The sequence below is a fragment of the Mixophyes fleayi genome, chromosome 5 (genome assembly GCF_038048845.1).
Source record: "Mixophyes fleayi isolate aMixFle1 chromosome 5, aMixFle1.hap1, whole genome shotgun sequence".
Taxonomy (NCBI): domain Eukaryota; kingdom Metazoa; phylum Chordata; class Amphibia; order Anura; family Limnodynastidae; genus Mixophyes; species Mixophyes fleayi.
In genome coordinates this window covers 249,148,381-249,173,662 of record NC_134406.1, presented here as the reverse complement: position 1 = coordinate 249,173,662, position 25,282 = coordinate 249,148,381, and the positions used below count along the sequence as shown (strand labels likewise).

Here is a 25,282-nt window from a genome sequence, read left to right as displayed (position 1 = left end):
CACTTTTCAAACCCACCGAAAACTCTCAGCTTGATACATTTTACCCCCCTGGAAAGCGGTGTATTAACCCTGTGTCTGCCGGTATAGGGCTAGTGACCCTTGATCTGCTGAACAGCCATGTGTTAATTGTATGTGTGTTAAATGCTTTTTAACAAGCTGTAGACCACCATCGGGTGTTATACCTTAGATTAATTTTTCGATTCTGGTTATCATTTTGTAGAACGTACTAAATAAATGATAGCTAGAATCTGATTTATTTACCAAGGAACAGAAAGACTGGCAAAATGTCTCATTGTGCCTGGACATAGCATGCGGAAGTACAATATTAAATGGTATCCCCCATTGTAACAATACTCTTATGGGGAATTAGGTGGAGGCTGAGACCTCCACTAGAATGGAAATCGGTAGGAGAAACCAACATCAATGAGTGGGACGAGAGTGGGACGAGAGTAAACTGAAATGCCTAGTGGAGCGGAAGTCAATTATAGCTTTATAACTGCTCATGTGAAGGTAACTGGATAGAAAAATGTATTTGAAATGTTGACTATGATGTCACAGACTGGAGTAACCCAGATTCAAAGAATTATTATAGGTCAGGTCCCAGCCTATACTTCTAGTGGGTGAGGATGTCCAATTGGCATTTACTAGTCTGCAGTTTTCAGCTGCAGTTTGCCAATGTGCGTCTGAAGTGGATAGGCAATAATTTCATATTAAGATACAGATTTTATTTCACCATATCAGATTCAACTTCAACTCTTTACCCCATTGTTTGGTTACTGAAGAGCCATAGTCATTAAGGAAGACACTGACACACTAAAGAGGCATCAGGAACTTTGTTGCCTAAGCAATATTTATTAACAGCAAGTCAACTCTAAGTGCACTTACATCCCTTGATACAATCATCCTAGAGTGCGAATGCAAAGTTTGCCATAATTTTTACAGTTTTCTCCCTGGTACCCTATGTCATACATGTACTATGTACATTGTAAGTATTGTGATCAAAAATAATATAACCTTTCAAGAGGAAACTCTCTTTATTTGCCTAATGTAGTGAACATGGCGGATGTTATTTGGTGACCCTGTGCTGGAGCTAATTGAATGGTACAAAGGAGTCTCTTTGGCAAGCTCTCAGTATACTTAGTGGGATGGTTATGGAGGATCACACTTGCTCTAACCAGAAGAATGGTGATGGTTAGCTCCATTGTGTTGTATCAGACTAACAAACACTGTGACCTGCACAAAAGGGTGATTAAAGGTCCACTAACAATACTACTGACTGATGTCTATGGGAGGGTTGGTTACCTTTAAAGCATCTATACCCCTATGGTTTATTTCATAATAATGTCTACTCCTGTCCCCAGTATAAGTGCCTGACACAGAATGTCTCGGTCTTGGTCAATGTCTATGACCCATAGACTAACGTAGGCCTTTTGTTCCCATGTATTCCAGTGCAGATGACGTTTCTTTGTTCTCGTTGACTAATCACCCTGATCCAATGCCAGAATTACTCTTCTGCAAACTGTTATTTTAGCTAATAGTTAAACCAGATAAATACACAGGGCTGTTATGATTAAACAAGGATAATGATAAATGTTAATTAAATATTACTGTACAATCAGCTTTGATTCTACTGAAATACAAAACGCTCTGCTAAATGATGACTTTCACATGGAAGAAGTGGTGCATCATATCATATATGTGGAAAACGAAGGATGATCTAGTGTTGGTACCGCCCAAGAAAATACTAAAAATAGTTCTACTTAACTGGACAACGTTTCTTCCCATGTCTACTCCATCTCTACAGGAACTTTTTCCAATAAATTAGTTTGTCTCTCCGTTCCGGGAACCTGGTTGAGCAGGAAAGGACAGTTTGTCAGCCCTGTCCCTACATTTTTAATAGGAATAAATCACTCAGATCAATTACATTTAAATGTGCCCAACATTTAAAAAAAAAAAATTTCATCCTGTAACAATGTGTCAAGATGACAAAACAACAAAGATTTCAGATTTAAGATGTTAGTTTCGGAGATTTGTAACCTTCATTCTGGTCTCCAAGGTCACTAAAAGCTGTGCAGTGATCTGAAGACCAGACAGAGCATCACAAACGTTTTCAAAAAATGACAGGTGCCAATCATATTAAAGCTCCAAGTAGGTAACTGAAAAGATGGTAAATATATATTGCATTTATTTACAAGCTTATTTACATTAGTTCGGCTTAATTGTACCGCCAGTGTTTTTGCCAAAGTTATCTTTGGGCTTGTAGCCCATTATCTAGTGGGATTACACCATCCAAACATGTGAACGCTGTTTCAGCAAATCTCGACTTTTATCGAGGTTCCAGATTTGTAATATGCTGCGATGAACAATGAGATATATTTGTTTCTCTGACAAAAAGAGGATAAGACGGTGCATGAGCCTGCAAAAAAGAGATGTGCTTGTTGGCTTTTTAATGTCATCATGTTCATTATCGAACAACAGAGCCTGTCACATTTAATATGAAATGCAGATGTAAAATGTGAACGTGATTTAGTGAGGAGGACACCCTGTGACATTCCTGTGTATCTATCACAATCGTTTTATCAAGGGGAAACAAACAGAGAGAGACATGAACACACCACACCTTACATGTGCGAGAAATGGTTTAATAGCGTTGAAAGATTCTTGTTGAACAGGTGAAACTCTGTTTTTCCCCCAGGCATATTAGTGGGAATTAAACCAAAAAATAATACATATAGATTGAAAATGTAAGGCCTGATTCATTAAGGATCTTAACTTAAGAAACTTCTTATTTCAGTCTCCTGGACAAAACCATGTTACAATGCAAGGGGTGCAAATTAGTATTCTGTTTTGCACATAAGTTAAATACTGACTGTTTTTTCATGTAGCACACAAATATCAACTTTAAATTTAATTGTACAAATAAGCTATCAAGTATTTGTGTGCTACATGAAAAAACAGTCAGTATTTAACTTATGTGCAAAACAGAATACTAATTTTCACCCCTTGCATTGTAACATGGTTTTGTCCAGGAGACAAGTTAAGATCCTTAATGAATCAGGCCCGTAGACAATAAGTCTGGCCACATATGAGCCCATCATCTGCTCGCAACTGACAGAATCAGTGTCAGATTTGGCCACGTACCAAGGTAACTGAAGAGTTTCGGCATCACTGTGATGTTAATACGGTTACAAGACAGACCCATGCACATGCCAGTAACGATCACCATCCAATAACATTTACTAATAGGTCCAACAATGATCTGATTTTGTTCAGTTTATTATCAGGAATTGTGGTTATTTTCAGACCAAACCGGCTGCAGTATCAGGCCAATTGCACATTATTGGCTGTGATATTGCAATGCATCATGGGAGTGCGTAAAGCCCTGCCCCCAGACCAGGTGATGGTAATTACTACGTTGTTAATCCCTGTCTGCGATAATCCAGGACAGCCCACTGCTGAAATCTCCAGGTGAGACGTTCCCACCTATGTTATTAAATTATGACTGGTGGTACATGGGGGTGAAGGTATGAACCAAAAAATAAGACTAAAAGAAACAAATGTACAATTTGTAGTAATAGTGTGTAGCAGCACTGCACACACCAAAAATATCATTAGCTGCCAGCAACAGCGATCAGGGCTGAGGAGCAGCACTTGACTGCAAGGACATGTCAGGATTTGTGCTGCTACAGTGATCAGGGCTGAGGAGCAATACCTGATTGTGGTCCTTGCACTCTAAGCCTAGCTTGGCAGGAGCAAAGTTTGGATAACATCATTGCCTTGTTTAGAGCGGTTGGGTACGCTTTGCCTATTACCACTATTCCGACATGGAGAAGCCCTACAAAGAAAATCCGAAATTATGAAAAACCGATTGGAAAAGAAACAGACTTACCTTCAATCCGACGCTGGAGATCTCCGATGGGAGCACCCAGCTGACAGCAAGTGATTCTTATTGAACAAGTGTTCGGCACTGCAGGCTGATGTCATTGCGACGTCTGTCAATAGAAATTTAAAGTGGCAATGTCGGGTTAAGTGTTTAAACACTTAACCTTAGGGGTCCCCACATTGCCGCTTTAAATTTCTATTGACAGACGTCGCGATGACATCAGCCTGCAGTGCTGAACACTTCTCCAATCGGAATCACTTGCTGTCAGCTTGGTGCCTTCATCCAGCGTTGGATTGAAGGTAAGTCAGTTTATTTTCCAATTGTTTTTTTATCATTTCGGATTTTCTTTGTAGGGCTTCTCCATGTCGGAATAGTGGTATTCGTAAAAACGATTACCACCGGTTTAGAGACTAGAATTGTATTGACTTATTTCCAAGCTCGGCTTTTCTCCTGCTATTGTACAATCACCACTCCAGCAACCACGGCCTACGTCTCCCATGGTCTTACTCTCTCCAACCATTTAACGGAATCGTCCATCACCAATCTTCCTCCCAGGACAAGCTCATGGTCAAGAGAAGTGTGCTTATACCCGCTACTTCTGCTCCTGTGGGGCGGGGGATCTCAATTTCAGGAGCCTGGTTTGTGAGAGTATAATTACCATCAACCCCCGGTGGCTTCCTCCTTGTCTTTTCGTGTGAGAGTTTCTGGTTCAGGAAAGTGGTTAAAAGAAAGGCTAACTCTACCCAAAAATCCCTCTTATTCCAGATATTCCCCAATAACTCTAAATGTCGACCAATTTTCTTCTTACTTCCGATGAGGTGAACCGTTCTTCAAAGAACACCTCTGTTGCGATATTCTCATTTGACTGACTGGGAAGTTCACAGAGAATGGGCTTTGAAAATATTGCTGCTTGTTTGAAACAAACAAGCTGCAGTAGAAGTGAAAAGTGAGTTATTGAACCGTGAAAGATATTGGCAGCGACGAACTACAGGCAAGTAATATTCAGTATTATTGTTTTTACCCAATTTTTTTTTTGTACTTTTGAGTGTAATTATCCTTTAAACAACAAAACTGGTGAAGCAAATCATTTAAAGTAGAATTAAATTGTTTTATTTACGTACCCAAATGAACAGATTCTACTGTAGTGTAAGGGCACCGCAGCCCCAAAGGGGTTAAAAGTGTAATGTGGGCAGTCTTCTCTTTGACAGTAATGCAGAAAGCTCCTTAAGTTCTACACTACACATCAGTATTACACCAAGATTACATACAGGGGGCATAAAGTGGGAAAAATTATACATAGGGAACTGCTAAAAATGTACTCTAAGCCATATATGCCGGAATCATTAGGGAAAGTAAGGCAAAAAAGGAGTAAATATTCTCTGGGACAAACCATGTTGCAATGCGAGGGGTGCAAATTAGTTTATTATTTTTCACAAAAGTTAAATACTGGCTGTTTTTTCATTTAGCACACAATTAGTTGATAGCTTTATTTTTACACTTTAAAGTTGATCTAGGACATGTCCTACTGCAACTATAAATCTGTTCCCACATTTTAAATGTACCTCCCCCCTCCAAAGCAACATGGTTTTTCCCAGGTGCAAAGTTACTCCTTTTTTATGCTTTGCTCTCCTTAATGACTCAGTCTGACTGGATTACTTGTAAATAACTTATGGTATAAATTTATTTACAGGAAATAGAACAGGGTGCTTATTTATATAATTGCAAAAGTACTTATTTTTGATATTGTGTATATGTTGGTAAAGTAGATATCTTTATTTCTGAGACCGGGAGAAGAAATTTGTTTGTTTTAACTTTACTACAGGAAATGCATTATTTCTGAGGTATATATCTGATACAATAAGCCTATGTTGAGGAAGTCTTTTGTGTATCTTGGAGTAGGGAAATGTCTTGTTTGGAGTTTTGTAACTTTCTTTGGGAATGTGTATTCTGCAGCTGTCTGAAGAAAGGACCCATGTTAATCTCATGTTAATTAGACCTTTTGATGTGTGAGGGTCCAGCACCTGAAGGCACAAGAAGGTTTGATTAGACTTGCTCTAGATTTCATGCATCTAAAACAAGATGCAGGAAATCACAGCAAGTTTTAGGATATCACAGATAAGTGTAAATATTGTTAGCTTTGCATTCCATGTAAATCCATGTTTGGGTGTACAAATTGTATCCTGATTCTAAAAATAGCTCAGCCCTCAGATCTGTATAAAAAGCACTGTCTTGTATTGAAAATTGTTCTTCTTGCTTCATCTGACCTACTCCCTGGTACCTTCAACCAGGTGAGCAAATAAACACCACTTGCTTCTAAGACCTGCTTGGAAACTTCTCGATCCCTGTGACCTACAGATTAGACCCAAAATCTAATCCGTTCCCGGCTGTTTCTGAGGTTTGGACCCAGCATCCAGTACCACTGCTCTACCCAGCAGCTCTGGCCAGTGTGATAGGCCAGGGAGGATCCATACACAGCAACCCTGATCCATAGTAAGAGGTCAGGACTACCAGCCCAGGTACGCCAGTAACGGGGTACACTCGCAGAGTCAGTTACCCAGAAGAAACCCTATACTGGATACAGGTAAGGAGTGCAGGGTGGCAGCATTTGTAAGCCCCTCCTACTGCGGTTAGATGGCGCTTTTGGGATAACGAAAGGGAATGGTGGCAGTACGCCCAGCTGGTTCCCAGCAACAACAGACAGGGTGGCATAGGTGGTCCATCCTGTAACACTCAGACAGTACATGTATTAAAAAACCACCTCTATTTTGCATTGGTAAACTGTTTATTGGTAAGCAGCTGTGAGTTATATTAGCGCAGATATCTTCATGCTAGTGTTTAATAAATCAGATTATAACATAAGATCAGGTGCTTTTAATATTGAAAAGTAAATGTTTAATTGCAAGTGAATAAAACATATTACTGGGACAGCAGGGTATGGGATTTATAAACGTCTTATATTCAATAACCATAAATAACCGTACATACCAAGTGTCCTACTGTTGCATAGAAAAAGAACTTCCAAGTTTTGATGCAGCTTTCATGAAACAGAGTTGGTGTTTGATCCGATTGGTCAAATCATACATACAAGGGTCTGACGGATATATGTCCTGCACACACAGGGCCGATTCAGCACAAATTCAGCGTAATCTCTGTGTTTAAAAAGAGTACACAAATTTTGCATAGTTTAGCCGGTATTCAATTCCAAACATCTCTTAAGATATGTTGTGATTTGAACAGAAGTAGAAATACACTCTGTATAAATAGTGCATACTTTCTGTAAGCAAAGATACACAAAAAAGTATTTTTATGAGCATTGTCACTGTACTTACTATATGGGTAATCGTGTCTGAACGCACATAACTTTTATATGACAAACCAACCAGTATGTTATGATTATTTAACATAGTGCATTCAGATTTTTGATTGTACTTCTACTTTTAGGTAAATTTAATAAAATACAGTAAGTCACAAAGACACAGAAATGATGCACAGACAAAAATAGCAAAGACAAAGTTACATAAACATAAATAATAACTTTATTTATTTATATGCTTGCTTAAAAAGCCACAGGCTTTAAAGAGTTTGTCCACTTTTGGATAACACCTGCTCAATAATACATGTCTTCACATATAGCAAAAAGCGGGGATCCCCTCAAGAACACCCCATTACCGGAAACCCAAAATCTGTCTTGCAGCTGAGCTCATGGTGTGGGAGGACTCAATCCATCCAAAGCTTTTCAATATCACTAGTTTTCAATCATAGCAATCCAGCTTCAGTTTACAGGGTGGTTCTGGGGGGGGTGATATGCAAATGGTGGCATGTTAGATGCTTTATAGAGAATGCGTTGACAAACTCTTTACACAAGAACTACGCTCACAAATGAGTTGCCTTTTAAGGAAGTTTGTCCCCTGGACACAGATAGGGTCGTTGTCCATCCCATAGGAACCTGACCCCTTACACAATCAGTGGCGGATCCAGAGGGGGGCAATTGGGGCATTCGCCCCTTGCCTGCAGTCGCACACTATAAACATGTGCAGTGTTCTCTTAAAATGCTTAACGCCTGATATCTTTACTTCCTGTAACCTCTTAACCTTATTTTAACTATTCCTGAATAAATGACACAACAGCTTAGTGTGGCAAAATTAACAGAGTTTATTTTGAAGGTCTGGTGGTGGAGAAAAAAAGCAGTCGGATCGACATCCACCAGGCAAACCAGGGTGCTCCAGCATTAACCATGGGACACCCGCAGATGGGGGACAACCAACACACCCCGGGCGCACATATCTACCTTAATGAGGCATTCGCCTTGGGCACTACAGAACCCAAAACCGTTCTGTGCTAACATAATGCAACCACCAACCGACCCGCACGGGTGGTATTTGGACCAAGACTATAGCCGACTCCATGGAAGAGAGGCGTGTTAAGGAAGCCCGCTACCGTAATGTGCGCCCTAACCACTGGCCGTTGACTGCACTCTGTTTTCCGTCAACTTCAGCATCCTTGACAACCACCAACAACACCATCCATACCGGAACCGACTCCATCATTATGGAAACAGCCTGCATCCACCAGCAGGCCCTAATGTCATCCAACCAGGGAGGGTGAGTGGGCAACTTCCATAGGCCAAGAGACTGCTCAACTCTCCGCCCATCTAATTTATGTGCTATGCCTGGTCCTCCCATATGACATCAGATGGGCGTACTCCCTTTAGTTAACTACTAACCCCAGAGTACTAAGTACAGTTTAATGATCCAGCCTTAGCTTTTAAATTAATTTAGGCTTAAATACATGCTTGCCAACTCTCCCGGAATGTCCGGGAGACTCCCACATTTTGCGAGAGTCTCCCGGACTCCCGGGTGAGTGTGGCAATCTCCCGAATTCTGCCCACTTCACTAGGAAGTGCCCCACTTCCTAGTGAAGTGGGCAGAATTAGGTCCCAAACGTCGCGATTCCCGACGTTTGCGTCATGCCGTCACAGGGGGCGGGGCCAAAATGACGCGATTTTAAAGACTGTGTTTTAAACACTGCATCCTCCGTCTACCTGTCTCTGCCGACAGGCACGTGTATATAGTACAGCTGCAGGCCCTGATCAACCACTAGGCTGACCAGGCTGCAGCCTGGGGCGCTGGGTCCCGGGGGGCGCTGCACTGTGGGTATTTTTTTTTTTTTTTTTTTTTCTTCATTCATTTTTTTTTCCGGGGTGGGGGAGGGGGGGTCGCCGCTGGGGATCGCCGCGGGGGGGTGGAGGGCTCGACGATCAAAAGCATTGGTGGTCAGTGGTTAGCAACACACAGCCAATCGCCAGGCTGCCTGTTGCTGTGCAGCAGACAGGAAGCAGGACGTCTTCACTTCCTATCTGCTGATCTGAGGAGAGGAGCGATGCTGGCACAACTACAGGTAAGTGAAGGGGGGAACTGCCCTGCATATCTATAGGGAGGGGGGGGAACTGCCCTGCATATCTATAGGGAGGGGGGGAACTGCCCTGCATATCTATAGGGAGGGGGGGGGACTGCCCTGCATATCTATAGGGAGGGGGGGGGAACTGCCCTGCACATCTATAGGGAGGGGGGGGACTGCCCTGCATATCTATAGGGAGGGGGGGGGAACTGCCCTGCATATCTATAGGGAGGGGGGGGGGAACTGCCCTGCATATCTATAGGGAGGGGGGGGAAACTGCCCTGCATATCTATAGGGAGGGGGGGAACTGCCCTGCATATCTATAGGGAGGGGGGGGGGGACTGCCCTGCATATCTATAGGGAGGGGGGGAACTGCCCTGCATATCTATAGGAAGGGGGGGGAACTACCCTGCATATCTATAGGGAGGGGGGGAAACTGCCCTGCATATCTATAGGGAGGGGGGGGAACTGCCCTGCATATCTATAGGGAGGGGGGAACTGCCCTGCATATCTATAGGGAGGGGGGGAACTGCCCTGCATATCTATAGGGAGGGGGGGGGAACTGCCCTGCATATCTATAAGGAGGGGGGGGAACTGCCCTGCATATCTATAGGGAGGGGGGGGAACTGCCCTGCATATCTATAGGGAGGGGGGGAACTGCCCTGCATATCTATAGGGAGGGGGGGGGGACTGCCCTGCATATCTATAGGGAGGGGGGGGGAACTGCCCTGCATATCTATAGGGAGGGGGGGGGGGACTGCCCTGCATATCTATAGGGAGGGGGGGGAACTGCCCTGCATATCTATAGGGAGGGGGGGGGAACTGCCCTGCATATCTATAGGGAGGGGGGGGGAACTGCCCTGCATATCTATAAGGAGGGGGGGAACTGCCCTGCATATCTATAGGGAGGGGGAGAACTGCCCTGCATATCTATAGGGAGGGGGAACTGCCCTGCATATCTATAGGAAGGGGGGGGAACTACCCTGCATATCTATAGGGAGGGGGGGGTGACTACCCTGCATATCTATAGGGAGGGGGGGGGGGGTGACTACCCTGCATATGTATAGGGAGGGAGAGGGGGACTGTCATACAAATCTATAGGGTGGGAGGGGGGGGGGCTGCCATGAAAATCTATAGGGAGGTAGAGAGGTTGATATGTATGAAGGAGGGCAGAGGAGGGGGGCTGATATATGTGACTGGGGGAGTTTTGATGTGACGGGGGGGGGATAGCTAGCTAGCAGAGTGGAGGTAAGGAAAATAGCTGCAAGGGGGATGGATGCAGGGTGGGAGGTAAAGAAAATGGCTGCAGCAGGGGTTAAGGAAAATGGCTGTGCGGGGGGGGGGTTGTGGTTAAGGAAAATGGCTGCAGGGGGTATTTAAAAAATAGAGCAGCTTTGGGGGGCAGAATCTCATGATTGTGTGGTGGTCACATGGGTGGTCTCAGCAATCACTAGAATACTAAATATTAGTGAGATGGGGCTGGTAGAGGTTTGTATTTGATTGACAACAAATATTCAGATATTGCTTATATATGCCTGTCCAATGGGGTACTTTTAGCTGGCCATAATGGAGTGTTTTGTTTTAACTAAAGGGCCTAATCATTCAGGGTTTGCATTATAATACATTTTTGCATTTTCAAAAAAGGACGCCAACTTTCCAGAAGCCAGCGAGAGGATAACAAAGTTGCAAGAGAGAAGAGCAAGGACAGGTAAGAGACAATGGCACAATCTGTCTAAATTTGAATGCTGGAGAATACACCTGAACATTCATATTCAGGAGTGTTCCTATACACCTATATATTCGGAGGAGGGGGAGGGGCGCTGCGGCCGTATTAGCCTAGGGCGGCCAGAACCCTTAATCAGGCCCTATACAGCTGACTCTGTTGGCATCTTTCATGTTCTTGCCTTATAGTACAGTGTGGGACATTATGTGTGGTGAATCTTGGAATACACTGCGTGGTAATATTAGCTGGGGATGTGACCAAGGGCTATATTTACTAAACTGCGGGATTGGAAAAGTGGAGATGTTGCCTATAGCAACCAATCAGATTCTAGCTGTCATGTATTTAGTGCATTCTATAAAATGACAGCTAGAATCTGATAGGTTGCTATAGACAACATCTCCACTTTTTTAAACCCGCAGTTTAGTACATATACCCCCAAGGCTGTATTTAGACAGTTTACACCGGCCTAGGCATTATAAGTATAACCTGATTGTGCACTCTCCTCTTTTTTACATATCAGCCAACATTACATTATTGGAAACAAATTACTTCCCCATGGAAATTGGAACAATTGGCAGATATGTTTTTATTAGGAAAAATAAATATTTGGCAATGACCAAGTAGCAAGAAATGAAAATAAAAGGAAAAAAATAAATTCAATGAATATAACACATTTTTTTATGCTGGCCTAAATATGTGTGACAGATTGGTTGCTATAGGCAACATCTTTACTTTACAAACCCGCTGGAAACTCGCAGCTTGATACATTTACCCCTTAATGTCAATTAATTGTTTTTTATGGGTCCCTCCTATGCTGCGCAAAAGCAAAGGTACGATAAGTTAACAAAACATTAAATTGACATGGGAACGCTGTTCATCTGTCACATTCTAGTCATTCCACTGTCAGAATAGCGCTATATGAAATCCCTTGACTGCACGATTGCTTTGGTGTGACAAGTGAACAGTGTTCTCCAGTCTCCAGTAAAAGTTTGCTGACTGAGCGTATACTCACTGTAGAATGCAGGGGCAGATTGGCATTATAACTAAGGATGAGCGCACTCTGATTCCTGGAATCCGAGCCCCCCCGAACAATGCGGATCCGAGTCAGATCCGAGCACTGTCCGGGTATTCCCGCCAATTCCGAAACTTAAAACGAGGCTCTGAGTCATAATCCCGCTGTCGGATCTCGCGATACTCGGAACCTTTAAATTCCCCGCTTGCCGCCGCCATCTTCACTCGGGCATTGATCAGGGAAGAGGGAGGGTGTTTCAGGTGGTCCTCTGTCCTGCTATTTATCGTGCTGTGCTGTGCTCTGTCCTGCTGAGTCCAGTGGTGCTTTTGCCAGTGCTCTGTCCTGCTGAGTCCAGTGGTGCTTTTGCCAGTGCTCTGTCCTGCTGAGTCCAGTGGTGCTTTTGTCCTGTGCTCTGTCCTGCTGAGTCCAGTGGTGCTTTGGCCAGTGCTCTGTCCTTGCTGAGTTCAGTGGTGCATCAGTCCAGTGCTCTGTCCTTGCTGAGTCCAGCGGTGCGTTTTGTCCTGTGCTTTGTTCTGCTAAGTGCATATTTATTTCAAAAGTATTAAAAATCCTTCCATAAAAAGAAAAAAAAAAAGAAAAATTCTACAAAAATCCTTTTAAAATAATATAAAAAAAAAAATCAAAAAAGTCCTTGTTGAGTCCAGTGGTGCATCAGTCCAGTGCTCTGTCCTTGCTGAGTCAATGGTGCATCAGTCCAGTGCTCTGTCCTTGCTGAGTCCAGTGGTGCATACCAAATTGGGTACCGGGGCCACTCCACTACGCAGTCCACATAGATGCGTATCAGATATTAAACTACATTCACTGTTGCTGCTGTACCCAAAAATAGGTACTGCAATTCCAAACTACGTTCACTGTTGCTGCTGTACCAAAAAATAGGTACTGCAATTCCAAACTACGTTCACTGTTGCTGCTGTACCAAAAAATCAAATATTGAACCTAAAATCAATATTGTGAGGTGTGAGGTGTTCCGAATAGACTGTAAATTACTGGAAATGATTGTTATTGAATGTTATTGAGGTTAATAATAGCGTAAGAGTGAAAAATAAACAAAAAACTTGATTTTAACCGTTTTTATGCTTTTTTAAAAATAAATCAGAACCCAAAACCCTAAATCAGAACCAAAACCTTTCGTCAGGTGTTTTGGCAAAACAAATCAGAACCCAAAACCTCAAGCTAATCAAAACCCAAAACCCAAAACACTAAAAGTGGCCGGTGCACACCCTTAATTATAACCTACCGGGAAAATCCCTGGTAGGCCGATGGCCTCAGGAGGCTGCCTGGAATCTTTTTAGAGTTAATTAAAAAAAATAAAAAAAATATGCTGCAGCTCATGATGTCAGGGAAAGATACAACAGTTCGGTGAGGTGCTCATATGCTGCTGTGGCAGACTGATCAAATAGGATTCTGCCAACAAGTTTTGTAATAGTTAAGCTTATTAAACAAAGTCAGATATGTTTCTATGAAGGGAATTTTGGAAGGATGTGTTAGTCGGCAACTAAACAAGTTTGAGCACAGAGGCATAAACCAGTCACATAAAATGTAGAATGATTCATGTATTTTTATAGCACAGGTCTGGCAGCTTTTTCCTTGCACTGCTTCAGAAATGACCCACTGTGTCTTAAGTCATCACATCCAGGTTTTCCTAAATGTTACTACAACCGAATTCCAGTAGTTCTAAACCCGCCTACATTTGTGTTGGCCACACCCACAGTTGATTTGGACCTACCCACATGAGGCCACTTCAAATTTTTTCCACGGCCACTTTAAGTTCCCAATCCGCCCCTGATAGAATGTCATGGTTGTCTGGCCAGAAAAATGCAGCGTTCTAAAATCTCCCATAAGACAATGTTTTTAGTATTGCTGGAACTGATATGGAAGTAAAATACTTGCATATAGAAAGAGATAATCATATAATTTGGATCCCTATATTATACCAATACTGACAACATAAAGGAATGATTTGTAATCCTCAGCGTCCACACTGTCCATGTTATTCAAATAATTTAGAATTTTAAATTGCATGATTAATGACAAAAATATTACCTCTTTTGCTGACAGATTCTTTCCAAAATAAAACTTTTATTTCTGGTGCTAAAAACACCACCTCAGCACAGTTATCTGTGCACCATGTTTCATACATTTTCCCACTTATGTGTTTTGGATGTGGTGTGCAGCCAACGGAAAGATCTGCAGAATTTCTGGCAATTACTGGTAAGAAGAAACTTGGCCAATATTTCAGGAGCAGCAGAGAAGTATCATCAGCTGTAAATTTCACTCTGTGGGAGCAATGCATGTCACAATGGAACTATATTTCCAGAATCATAAAACCATTGCACTCCATAGATTCTATTGATTTAAGAAACTCTGAAAACAGCACTTCACTTAGTTACACTTTAACACAAGTGTACCACTGCCTACATTTATTAACATTAGAGATGCAGAGCCATCTAGTGGTCAGTAGAGTGTAGAGCAGATGACATTCATAAACCCATGGACTAATAAATATACAAACATATTTACATTATCAGAGGTGCTGAGATGGGGTGGTCCAGGTACAATGTAGCCAGGCCCACCTATCTTTTGAGTTCTTCGTTATAAGATTATGGTGTGGGCGGATTGTACAGCCCCATTCGCGAAACCAGCTGAGCCATGTTAAAGGCTGGGCAAAGTGACTTTCTATTGGTCCACATGGTCACACCACTCCTAGGCTGTGAGTTCAGTATATGCTTTTGCTTAGCTTGTGCTTGAGGCTGTTGGGATCCAATCGGTCAAACACCACAAGGTTGTGAGGAAATGCACCACAAGAGCTGGCAGTCTCTGGGCCTGAGGGTCACTCGACCGTCCTGTACATTATACATATGAATGATGTTACCTCTAATTTGCTTTACTCATACAAAGTAAAAGTGTGACCTCCGAGGTTTTTGGTGAATGTCTAAATACAGGTCTGAGTACAATAATAGCATAGCACTATGGTATGCTGTGTGTCAAATCTACATCATGGGGACCAGTCCCTAATGGTCCGCAGCCCATACAGCAGGCTGCCATGTTGTGGTTGTCAGAGTGTATTTGTCTGTTGTCATGGTTATTTGCATTTTACAAGCCCTGCACTAGTTAAATCACCCCTTACTATAAGGCTCATCATTAACTCAGCACTAATAAAGGCAATGGAAGGATTAAATGGTAAGAAAGAAGTTTGCAAGGTTTGTGTAAATTGGAAAAAGACGGCTGAGTCTGATCTAATTAATATTCATAATGATACCCAAGGTCAACATAGAGATTTGTCTTTTTATACACATGACCCTGCAGATGAAGGGTTAGTTCATCAGCACTGAAAGCTTCACAATAAGCATAAGAAGGGCTGTCTAATTTCTCACCACGGGACGTGATAATAGCATAGTTGCCTAATCTCCCGAAATGTCCGAGAGACTCCCGAATTTTTGGGAGTGTTCCCAGAATCCCGGGAGAGCAGGGCAACCTCCCGCATCCAGCTCTACCCAATGATGAAGTGGGTGGGGACGGAGCTAAATGTGTCATCCTGCACCCCCCTGCTGTGATAGGTTGAAATGGTCAAGGATCGGTAAGGGGGCGGAGCCTATCAATGCGCTTTGCAGGGCCACTCAGAAAGTTTTTTTTCCAGCTTTGAGGTTAAATTAGTAATTTTATACTAGAGTTTTTTGTCTTCCTTTGGATGTTCACAATTATGATTTATGAAAAGTGCAATTTACTGAATGTGTTACTTTTTAAAAACAAACAAACCCCATACTAATTAACTATAAGTAACAATGGAAGAATAGAGCAAAAGAGTGTATTTTTCCAATTATTCCCTATTTATATATGTGCATAGAAAGTACTCTTTATCTCTGTATTGTAAACTGGGCACTAGAATGTACTGAATTACTGGTCAAATGGGACTGTGTTGTATTTCACAACAGCTCTTTGAAATAACAATTTTTCATATGCTTAATTACTGTGGCGATGTCTGATTTTCATCATCCTAGGCTGACGACTCTGAATGCAGTTAAAATAAAAAAGCTTTATCTTTCCCAATAAAATAAAAAAAGAACATTTGCGTAGGTAAAGTAAGAGTGCGTACACGTCTACTGTATGCCATTATCGTGCAGATCACACGAATCATGTCTGTTTGTTCAGATATTACAACAGTGTGTATGCTTCCACGATCTTGTTTTATGGTACCCCATATCATAGATGGGGTGAGCATCACTGGGGAGGGATCTTCAGTCATGTATGCACTTTAACCACTTCGGGTCAGATCCCAGAGTTCATGCGTCAGTAAAGTCATCGCTGGGCCAGCCTCTTATCGGATGCGTATGATTTTATAATAAATGGCTGTGTAATATCATCTCGTCATTACGGTAACAGGGGGAAATGTGCCCATTCAAAAATAGGCCCCATAATCTAACTGGAAAAGAGACGGATTTCAAATAGTTGGAGGGTCTGTGCTTATAATTCAGCTGCTTTAACCACGACTTAAAAGCTCCCACTTCAGAAAACTTGATGCTCTCTTTGGGATACAGTTGCAAGTTATCCCTCATGTTTCACCAGGTGAGACAAGTATGGGGAAACAGTAACTGAATCCTTTCCCGAGGCCCCGATCGCCTTACTGCTGCTGGGCAGATATATATTTACACTTGCCTTTAGCAGGAGACATTTATTGAGACTTAGGCGTAGATTTACTAAAGCTTCTAAAAAGGAAAGTGGAGGTGTTGCCCATAGCAACCAGATTCTAGCTATCATTTTCTAGCATGCACTAGATCAAGGGTTGGCATCCCCCGGCACGTGTGCCATGTGTGGCACGCAGACCACTTCTGTATGGCACCCTGGTGCTGCAGTTGCCTCAATAAATCAGCCGATGACGGCCGAAACAGAGTTTCTGCGCATTAGCTGGTTTACTGAAGCAGCTCCCAGGTTTCTGGAACAGAAGACGTGTCTCCAAAGGTGAGTAAGAGCAGCACTAAAAATTGAGGGGTGTATCTAATTGGCATACTATGAATATGGGGGATAACCATGTGGCATACCATGAATTGGGGAGACAACTATGTGGCATACTATGGGGGGGGGGGGGGGGGTACAGTGTGGCATTACATGAACGTACACGCACGCACACACATTAGCTTTTAGCCGGAACACTGATAAAAAAAGGTTGCCGACCCCTGCACTAGCTTAATGCATACATGTCAACTCTCCCGGAATGTCCGGGAGACTCCCGCATTTTGGGAGAGTGTGGCAATCTCCCGCATGTGCCCGAATTAGGGCCAAAATGCCACAATTCTCTGGGAATCAAGGCATTTGGCCCCGCCCCCGCTGTCAAATGACGCGTTTTACGTCATTACATCACAGGGACGGGGCCAAAATGACGCAATTTCAGAGCCCGGCCCCCCCCACCGAAAGGCTCCCGGACACCAACTGAAAAAAGTGGGTAAGTATGGCTTAATGATAACTAATCACATTCTAGCTATCATTTATCTAGTAATGGCTAAATGATAGCTGGCATCTGGTTGCTATGGGCAACATCTCCACGTTCCCTTTTTAGAAGCTTTAGTAACTCTATCCCTTACACTCAGCAGACATAACAAGGCAACGGGACTGTGCTCTGCATCAGAGTGCAGCAACGTGACTGTTACCTCGCTTGTCCCCGCCCCCAGGCAGCAACGTGACTGTTACCTCACTTGTCCCCGCCCCCAGGCAGCAACGTGACTGTTACCGCGTTTGTCCCCGCCCCCAGACAGCAACGTGACTGTTACCTCGCTTATCCCCGCCCCCAGGCAGCAGCGTGACTGTCACCTCGCTTATCCCCGCCCCCAGGCAGCAGTGTGACTGTCACCTCGCTTGTCCCCGCCCCCAGGCAGCAACGTGACTGTTACCGCGTTTGTCCCCGCCCCCAGACAGCAACGTGACTGTTACCTCGCTTATCCCCGCCCCCAGGCAGCAGCGTGACTGTCACCTCGCTTGTCCCCGCCCCCATGCAGCAGCGTGACCATCATCTCGCTTGTCCCCGCCCCCAGGCAGCAGTGTGACTATCATCTCGCTTGTCCCCGCCCCCAGGCAGCAGCGTTGCGTTTCACACGAACGTGCGTTTCACCAAGCCACGCCCATTCCCTCATCTGAGGGAAGCAGGGGGCGGATCCATCATGAAAAGCATTGCATTGTGGGTCCTCCTTCCTTTCTCGGTCCCCGGCCATCTTGGAGCTACACCTCTGGTGAGTGGGGCTCCAGGTAATATGGGGATATCTCTCCGCTCAGGGCCCCGGGGAGGTCACTGGCGGCCCGGGGAGGTAGAGCACACTGACCGCCGTCTGACTGTGTTGTTTCTCTGTCCCGTGTAGGTCCGGGTTCCCAGCGCTGCAATCATGGTGGCCGCCAAGAAGACGGTGAGTGCGGCCTCGTCTCACGTGGAGCCTCGGCCGGGTCTGGGCTGCTCCGACAGGGCTGGTCCGGGCCTCTAAGTGTCCATCTCCGCTTACCTGAGGCAGATCCTACACATGGGGCTCAGTACGGGGCAGGATTACCCCCGAGAGCAGGGTCTATGTGCTGACACGGGGGATAGGCCGGACCCCTCCAGCATGTCCCCAGCTAGCAGGGTCTGTGTACGGGGGGCTGACACTGGGGATAGGCCCGGACCCCCAGCATGTCCCCTGCTAGCAGGGTCTGTGTGCGGGGGGCTGACACTGGGGATAGGCCCGGACCCCCAGCATGTCCCCAGCTAGCAGGGTCTGTGTGCGGGGGGCTGACACTGGGGATAGGCCCGGACCCCCAGCATGTCCCCTGCTAGCAGGGTCTGTGTGCGGGGGGCTGACACTGGGGATAGGCCCGGACCCCCAGCATGTCCCCAGCTAGCAGGGTCTGTGTGCGGGGGGCTGACACTGGGGATAGGCCCGGACCCCCCAGCATGTAGTTCTCCCACTGGGATAACATATGTATAGTAAGCCGACAGGTCAATTACAGTGTAATAATACTGTGCAGGGACATAGATATCAACTAATCTACATTATTGTCCCAACGGAGCTGCACATTGTAGCACAATCACCATTATACATATTTATACCGAAACATAATAATTGTCCATTTAACTGCTGAATATTTGGTTTCTACATCTTACCAGATTTTAAGTTGTCGACATCCGTTAATTTCCCTTCATAACCTGGTTTGTGTTATCCATAAAGGGTTATTCTTTTATATACATGGCTGTTGGTGCCCTGACTATCCAAGTTACTTTGATGTCATTGAAAGGCAAGAGTCAGTTTCAATTTAGTTCACTTGTCCCTTAGTTATTATAGTTTAATATATTGCAGGGTCTGTATTTTATCCTTTACTGATTCTACTAGCTTTTGTTAACATGCATCCATTATAAACATATGCTTGCAGAATGTAGTAATTAGTTATCCATATATATTTGTGCATATACCTGTCTAAGTGGCCACTTTGTAGCATCTATATTTTGTACTCCTCTTCATCCATGCATTGTTCTGGTCTGGTTGGGGAATCCTAATTAGCAGGAGATAGCTTTTATTTTGTCTGTCCTAGTGACTTCTTTTTATTACAACTCCTTGTGGTACAGTTTTTCTTATTTTCTATATTATAGAAAAAGTCCCTGGAGTCTATCAATTCACGGCTTCAGCTTGTTATGAAAAGTGGTAAATATGTCCTTGGTTACAAGCAGACTTTGAAGAGGATCCGTGAGGGCAAGGCTAAACTTGTCATTCTTGCCAACAACTGCCCAGCTCTGAGGTGAGTTACACTTCTAAAGTTTTGCATTTGGTTACAAGTTGCCCACAATCATTAATGCATTTTCTTTACTGTGAAGCAGACTTAACTGTGTTAAACATATTCCACTTTATAAAATATAGGTGCTATATGTCTTTACATATGTGACCTTCTTACCTGCTGTTTTATCATTGTATCTGATCGTTCCTCTTCCTTATCATTGGACAACAATGTGATCTGTGGGAGAACTGCACCCAGCCCCTTCATTCTTGTATCATGGGGATTCACACACCCTGTGGGTGAAGCTGCGTTTCCACTTGCTAAAAAAATAAATTAACATGTTCCTCCCCCTTCTGTGGCTACATGTAGTTATTTTACATGGGGCTCCTTTATTTCTTACAGCCTGATTGGAGCAGGTGGTCACAGGTCCTCTTGCTCACAGCTTCCTCCACTGTCATTTTAAAGTAGTTAACAGCATTAACTTGCCAGTACTGAATTGCATGAAGCTGCGCCCAGGTCCTGCTTAGGGCAAGTAGCACATTACTGAAATTTTACTGTAAGCAGTACTGTGGCTGAGTGGGTTTCTATATGCTAGTTATCCATGGAAGCCATTTATAAAGTATGAATCGCCTGACAAATATTTTAACCCAGTGTCTAACAAATGTTGACTAACAGATAGGATTTATAATTTTTTGTAATGAAATTAAGAGCATTGCACGAAGGTTAGCTCTTGCTGTGAACTTTTACTCCATTTGCTCACTCTGGCTCAGGTTAACACGGTTATAAATAACGCTGTTCGCTAATGAGCGATATTGCTGTTACCTGTTGTGTACAGCACTGTGAAAAGTGACAAGCTATTGAGATTGAAAATGGGACTTTCATGGACTGTTTAGCATCTATTCGTTCAGTGGATGGTAAATTCTTGGCAAAATAGTTAACTGAATATCACGGAGTCGATATGACTGGTGTAACAAACACTTTGGACCATCTTGCGGCCATGGACTGTCCAGTATTAGAAACTGATAAAATTATAACATATAGTCCTTGAACCATTATTTTGATTGCACTTAAGAGTATGGTGAAACCCCACTATGGATATTAAATAAGTTACTGTGACAATAGCTGGTGTAGGTGTGTTTATTCTAACAATTAAACATTCAAACTTGTCAAAAAGTAATTGTCACTAGAGACTTGAGGCCTCCTAAAATCTGTTTTAAAGGGGGTGTTGTAAAAAATGGGGATGTGGCAATACTGATGGAAAGATTTTTGCTGTTTTCCATGAATAGGTTAGTTTGGTATGCTACAAGATGGTGATAAATGCTGGAGTTCATCACTTGGTACCATCAGCCTTACACTTGGTGTAGCCTGCAGCAAATATATAGTATGCACACTGACTGTCACTGATCTAGTTATACACTTTAGATGTCTTTACTGGTAGATCTGCCATTGGGGATCTTTGTGAAATTTTGTTGTGTGCAAATATATTCTTGCTGGTTCTGGCTGTAAGTGCCAGACTTGTACGTTCATTAGTCTGTGTCCTCCGACCTGGCCCATTATCCAGTTGTGATTTAAAGCTAGTTATTAGTATATGTAGTTTACACAATTCTACATTTTAAGAAAAATCCTACAATCATGTCTGGAGGTGATTGAGCGATCAGAATGAAGTGTTCACAATGCCAGGCATACCGGTGGCGCTGATGTGCCAGGGTGAGAGCACCACTGGTAAAGAGCCCCTGCTGAGTACATAAACAAAAGTATATTCAAGTTGGTTATTACCTGTAAATAGAGAAGGATATGATATTCGTTGGATGAATGGTTCTAGTTTAATTGCTTATAGGGCAATACTATAGTACAGGTCAGGTCAACACGTGGCTCTCCAGGTGTTGTGAAAATACATGTTTTGCTAGTCGATACCTAGCAAGGTATGCTGGGGCTTGTAGTTTCACAAAGATTGGGTGCTTTATCATGATGCTGAAAATGCAAACATGGAATAGTCCGACATGAGACCGAAGGTGTTATGCACGACAGCGTGGAAATAGTGACAGCTTGAAAAGGAGACTTCAAACCGTTCCAGTGAATGAACATCCTGGCAGTCTACAATGACGTCAATTTCAAGGTCCCCGCTATCATTTGTGCTGTTAAACTGCTATTTTAAGGAGTTGCCGGCTGTACAATGTTCTAGGCTTTATAAAGAACTGTTTGAAGTCTCCTTTTTAAGCTGTCGCTATTACCACTGTAGTGCATAACGCCTTCAGTCTCATTTCTGCTGTTTCAGCATCATGATAATCACTTCCACTGTTTTACAACACATGTAGAGCTGCAAGTTGGCCAGGCATGCTATAGTAAAATTTATTAAATAATGCAGTTATGCTTTAATGTGGCCATACACAGACAGTTCATGATACGATGATTGGTTCAGTTACTGATGCCGTCATATGTGGAACAACTACATTTTGAAAGAATTGGAGCACATTGTGCGTGCAACAATTGATCGGCAAGTACAAAGATTTTGGTCTGGTAGAGCACTGCAATGTTAAACAAACAAGCATGGCATTGTATATTTTATTATCAGTCTTCAAAACTTTCAAAAATAGATTTTTTTTTTATATATTTTTTTTTAAATCTTGCTAACTCATATGATTAAGTAATTCAAGCTGAGATGCTTTTTTGTCAATTTAAAATTTTGACCAAGCTCTTCATCTTTCAATTTGATTTTTTGAGGCATAAGATATGTTTTGTTTTTTTTTTCATTTGCTAGTTAGTTGCCCATTCTGTAATGCTTGAAAAAAGCTACCACTAGTATTGGTACCTGTTGGGGATGTGTGGTTAAAGCTTATGGGGGTGCAATGGGATTACAATGTGAGCCTAATGCAGTAGGTACATTGTTTTATGTTTTAGAGCAAAAACACAGTGCTCAGTTTAATAAAAAATATGCAAATAAGAGGAGTTGAATAGGATAAAAAATCTCCCACACAATGACATCCTAATAAAAGATCTGATAACATCCTGAAACATTTACATATATTTTTGTGAGTGGTATTTAAGTTTTCTATGGAAGATTAATATATTTTCAGCTTTGTGGTACTGAAGGGTGTGTGCATGGTCTTTTTGTCTTCTCTCTGTCCTGTTTTGGACAGATGAATGGAGAAGGGACAGATGCTGAAATAAAGTTCAAAGAGAGTAAGATAGATAGAAGAACCCATCCTACAATAGTTTTGTAAGAGCCCATGCATAACTTCATAGAGGGCACTGATGTGATCATACATTTCTCCATCTATCAGACTTGTAATTGTACACATGCCCATGCCCATCTTCCATACATAAACATAGATCCCCCCCCCCTCCCCTGTCCAATTCATGTTTCATGGACATTTAGGGGCATATTCAATTGTTGGCGGAAACCCCCAAAATCTCGCGCTCGTCGCACTATTACCGTTACTACGGTAATAGTGCGCGTAAAAGCAGTTAATACGGTAATTTTCACACTGGATTTCAGCTCGCAGCTCTCTGAGCCGCGGGCTGAAATCCAGCTACCTATTACCGTATTAACGGTACTAGTTTTTCCGCGGCGCGGAAAACTAACAATTGAATATGCCCCTTTGGCTTTGAATAGTTAGAACCTTGAAATAGTGACAACCATGTTTGTGTTTCATGTAAACAAATAGTACTTTAAAATGAAATCTATAGTTTGAGTGTTTCATGATTTTTGGTAGTTTATAAATGTTGAAGTAAAAGTATCACTTTTTGGGTATTTATTTAAAATGACAACCCTTTCCTTGTGTTTTATTTGAAGATATATCCTAGTACTTGTTGTTTTTGAGTGGTTTGGTTTTGGAATGTGGATTAAAGGTGTTCAAAGGATATGGTTTAAGTTCTCTGTGCATTTTAATGTTTACAATCTTGATATCCTTAAAATAATGTAAGGCTTAATAAATAAAATTAGATTTTAACTGTAAAATGTGTGTATCCTACAGAAAGTCAGAGATTGAATACTATGCAATGTTGGCGAAGACCGGAGTCCACCACTACAGCGGCAACAACATTGAGCTGGGTACAGCCTGTGGTAAATACTACAGAGTATGCACACTGGCTATTATTGATCCAGGTAAATATCTGATGCTCCACGTACGGTTGTTGTCACCATTGTGGCTTTGTGACGATGTCTGTGCGAATTTATTCTCGCTGGATTGATCTGTCTGTGATCTGTTCCGGGCTAGACATTCGCTAGATTAAAACTAGTCTGTGTCCTCAGTACTGGCCCATTATCCAGTTCTGATACTTAAAAGCTAGTTACATGTTGTTGCAGTACGGTGTATAGCAGTATATGTTCTGATGGAGCTCTTCATATGCACAATAGCCGCCACTTGTATGGTGTCACAACTGCAATCTGTATAACAAACCATACATAAAAGCAGAAGGCATACATAAGCGAAGGTGCAGTAGTGAGAAGCCCCTGCCTGTAAGAGCTTACAGTCTAGACCTGAAGTGTCTGCTTTACAATATACATTGCAAAATAAATTGTTACGGAATGTTTCCTTTTTTGTTAAATTACTTTGACACCAGCTGATCAACATTCAATCAATTGACTTTTTATGTTTCATCAGAAAATATAATGTGCAGTAACACTCTTGCTGTAAATAAGTCTTCAGGGTCTCAGTCAGTGAAACATTTGCATATTGCAGTACCATATGGAGTTTGCATATGGGTGTTTTAGCATTGCTGCCTTCCGGCTCTAAGACCATGTCTGACTTCTGATTAGGGCGCTATTTGCAGGAGGTCTGTATCTTTTTGTGCTCACGTAACTTTCCTCTGGTTGTGTTTTGTTTTGGTCCACAATCCAAAAAGATACGGAAGAGTAATTGGCTTTTGGTGAAATTGGCCCTAGTGTCTGATAGGCAATGACCTGATTTTAATGCTTAAACAGAGTATGAAAAGTGCTGCGTAATATGTGGGTTCTATATAAGATCATCTACTCTAAGGTTTGTATTCTCCATTTCTAATTTTAAGTACGTCGCAACACAGGTAGATTTTTTTTAATCTACCTTTTAGAGTCGTCTCTTGTATGTAGTATTGTTTCCAGGTGTCCTGCGTTCTACAATAGGGAACAAGCAAAAAAAAATTCATAACCTTTAACGAGCTTACAATCTGAAGGAAGAGTAGGATTTGGGTTGTTATGAAATTATGGCTGTTGGGTTAACCTTAAGGACAAGTTAAAATTGTTCCTGCATAACTGCATCAGTACAAATAAAGGGCTGAACCGATATTGATGGAAATGCAGCCTATTAAATCATAAAATGATATACAGCATATATTGTATCTGTTCAATAAGAAATATATATAGATTACTACTGCAGACATTTTATTTATAACCGTTTTGTTTGTTTTCCTTCTCGCAGGTGACTCTGACATCATCAGAAGCATGCCAGAACAACAGCCCATTGAGAAGTAAATTTCTGTACCATACTTAATAAATGACTGGTTTCCCAACAAGTCTCCTTGTTTTCAGTGATGTTGGTTTATCATT

At 42.6% G+C, this 25,282-nt stretch overlaps 1 protein-coding gene and 1 non-coding gene across 2 annotated transcripts; both read left to right on the top strand.

The window, feature by feature from the left end:
• Nucleotides 1-18,190: 18,190 nt before the first annotated feature.
• Nucleotides 18,191-25,248, top strand: RPL30 (ribosomal protein L30). Its single transcript, XM_075213847.1, has 5 exons — nucleotides 18,191-18,254; nucleotides 18,381-18,425; nucleotides 19,637-19,782; nucleotides 23,733-23,863; nucleotides 25,155-25,248. The coding sequence occupies exons 2-5, from the start codon at nucleotides 18,405-18,407 to the stop codon at nucleotides 25,205-25,207; spliced, it is 351 nt and encodes a 116-aa protein (XP_075069948.1). The 5' UTR covers nucleotides 18,191-18,254; nucleotides 18,381-18,404; the 3' UTR covers nucleotides 25,208-25,248.
• Nucleotides 23,924-24,056, top strand: LOC142159718 (small nucleolar RNA SNORA72). Its single transcript, XR_012692978.1, has one exon. It is a non-coding gene; the product is annotated as a small nucleolar RNA SNORA72 (small nucleolar RNA).
• Nucleotides 25,249-25,282: the final 34 nt, after the last annotated feature.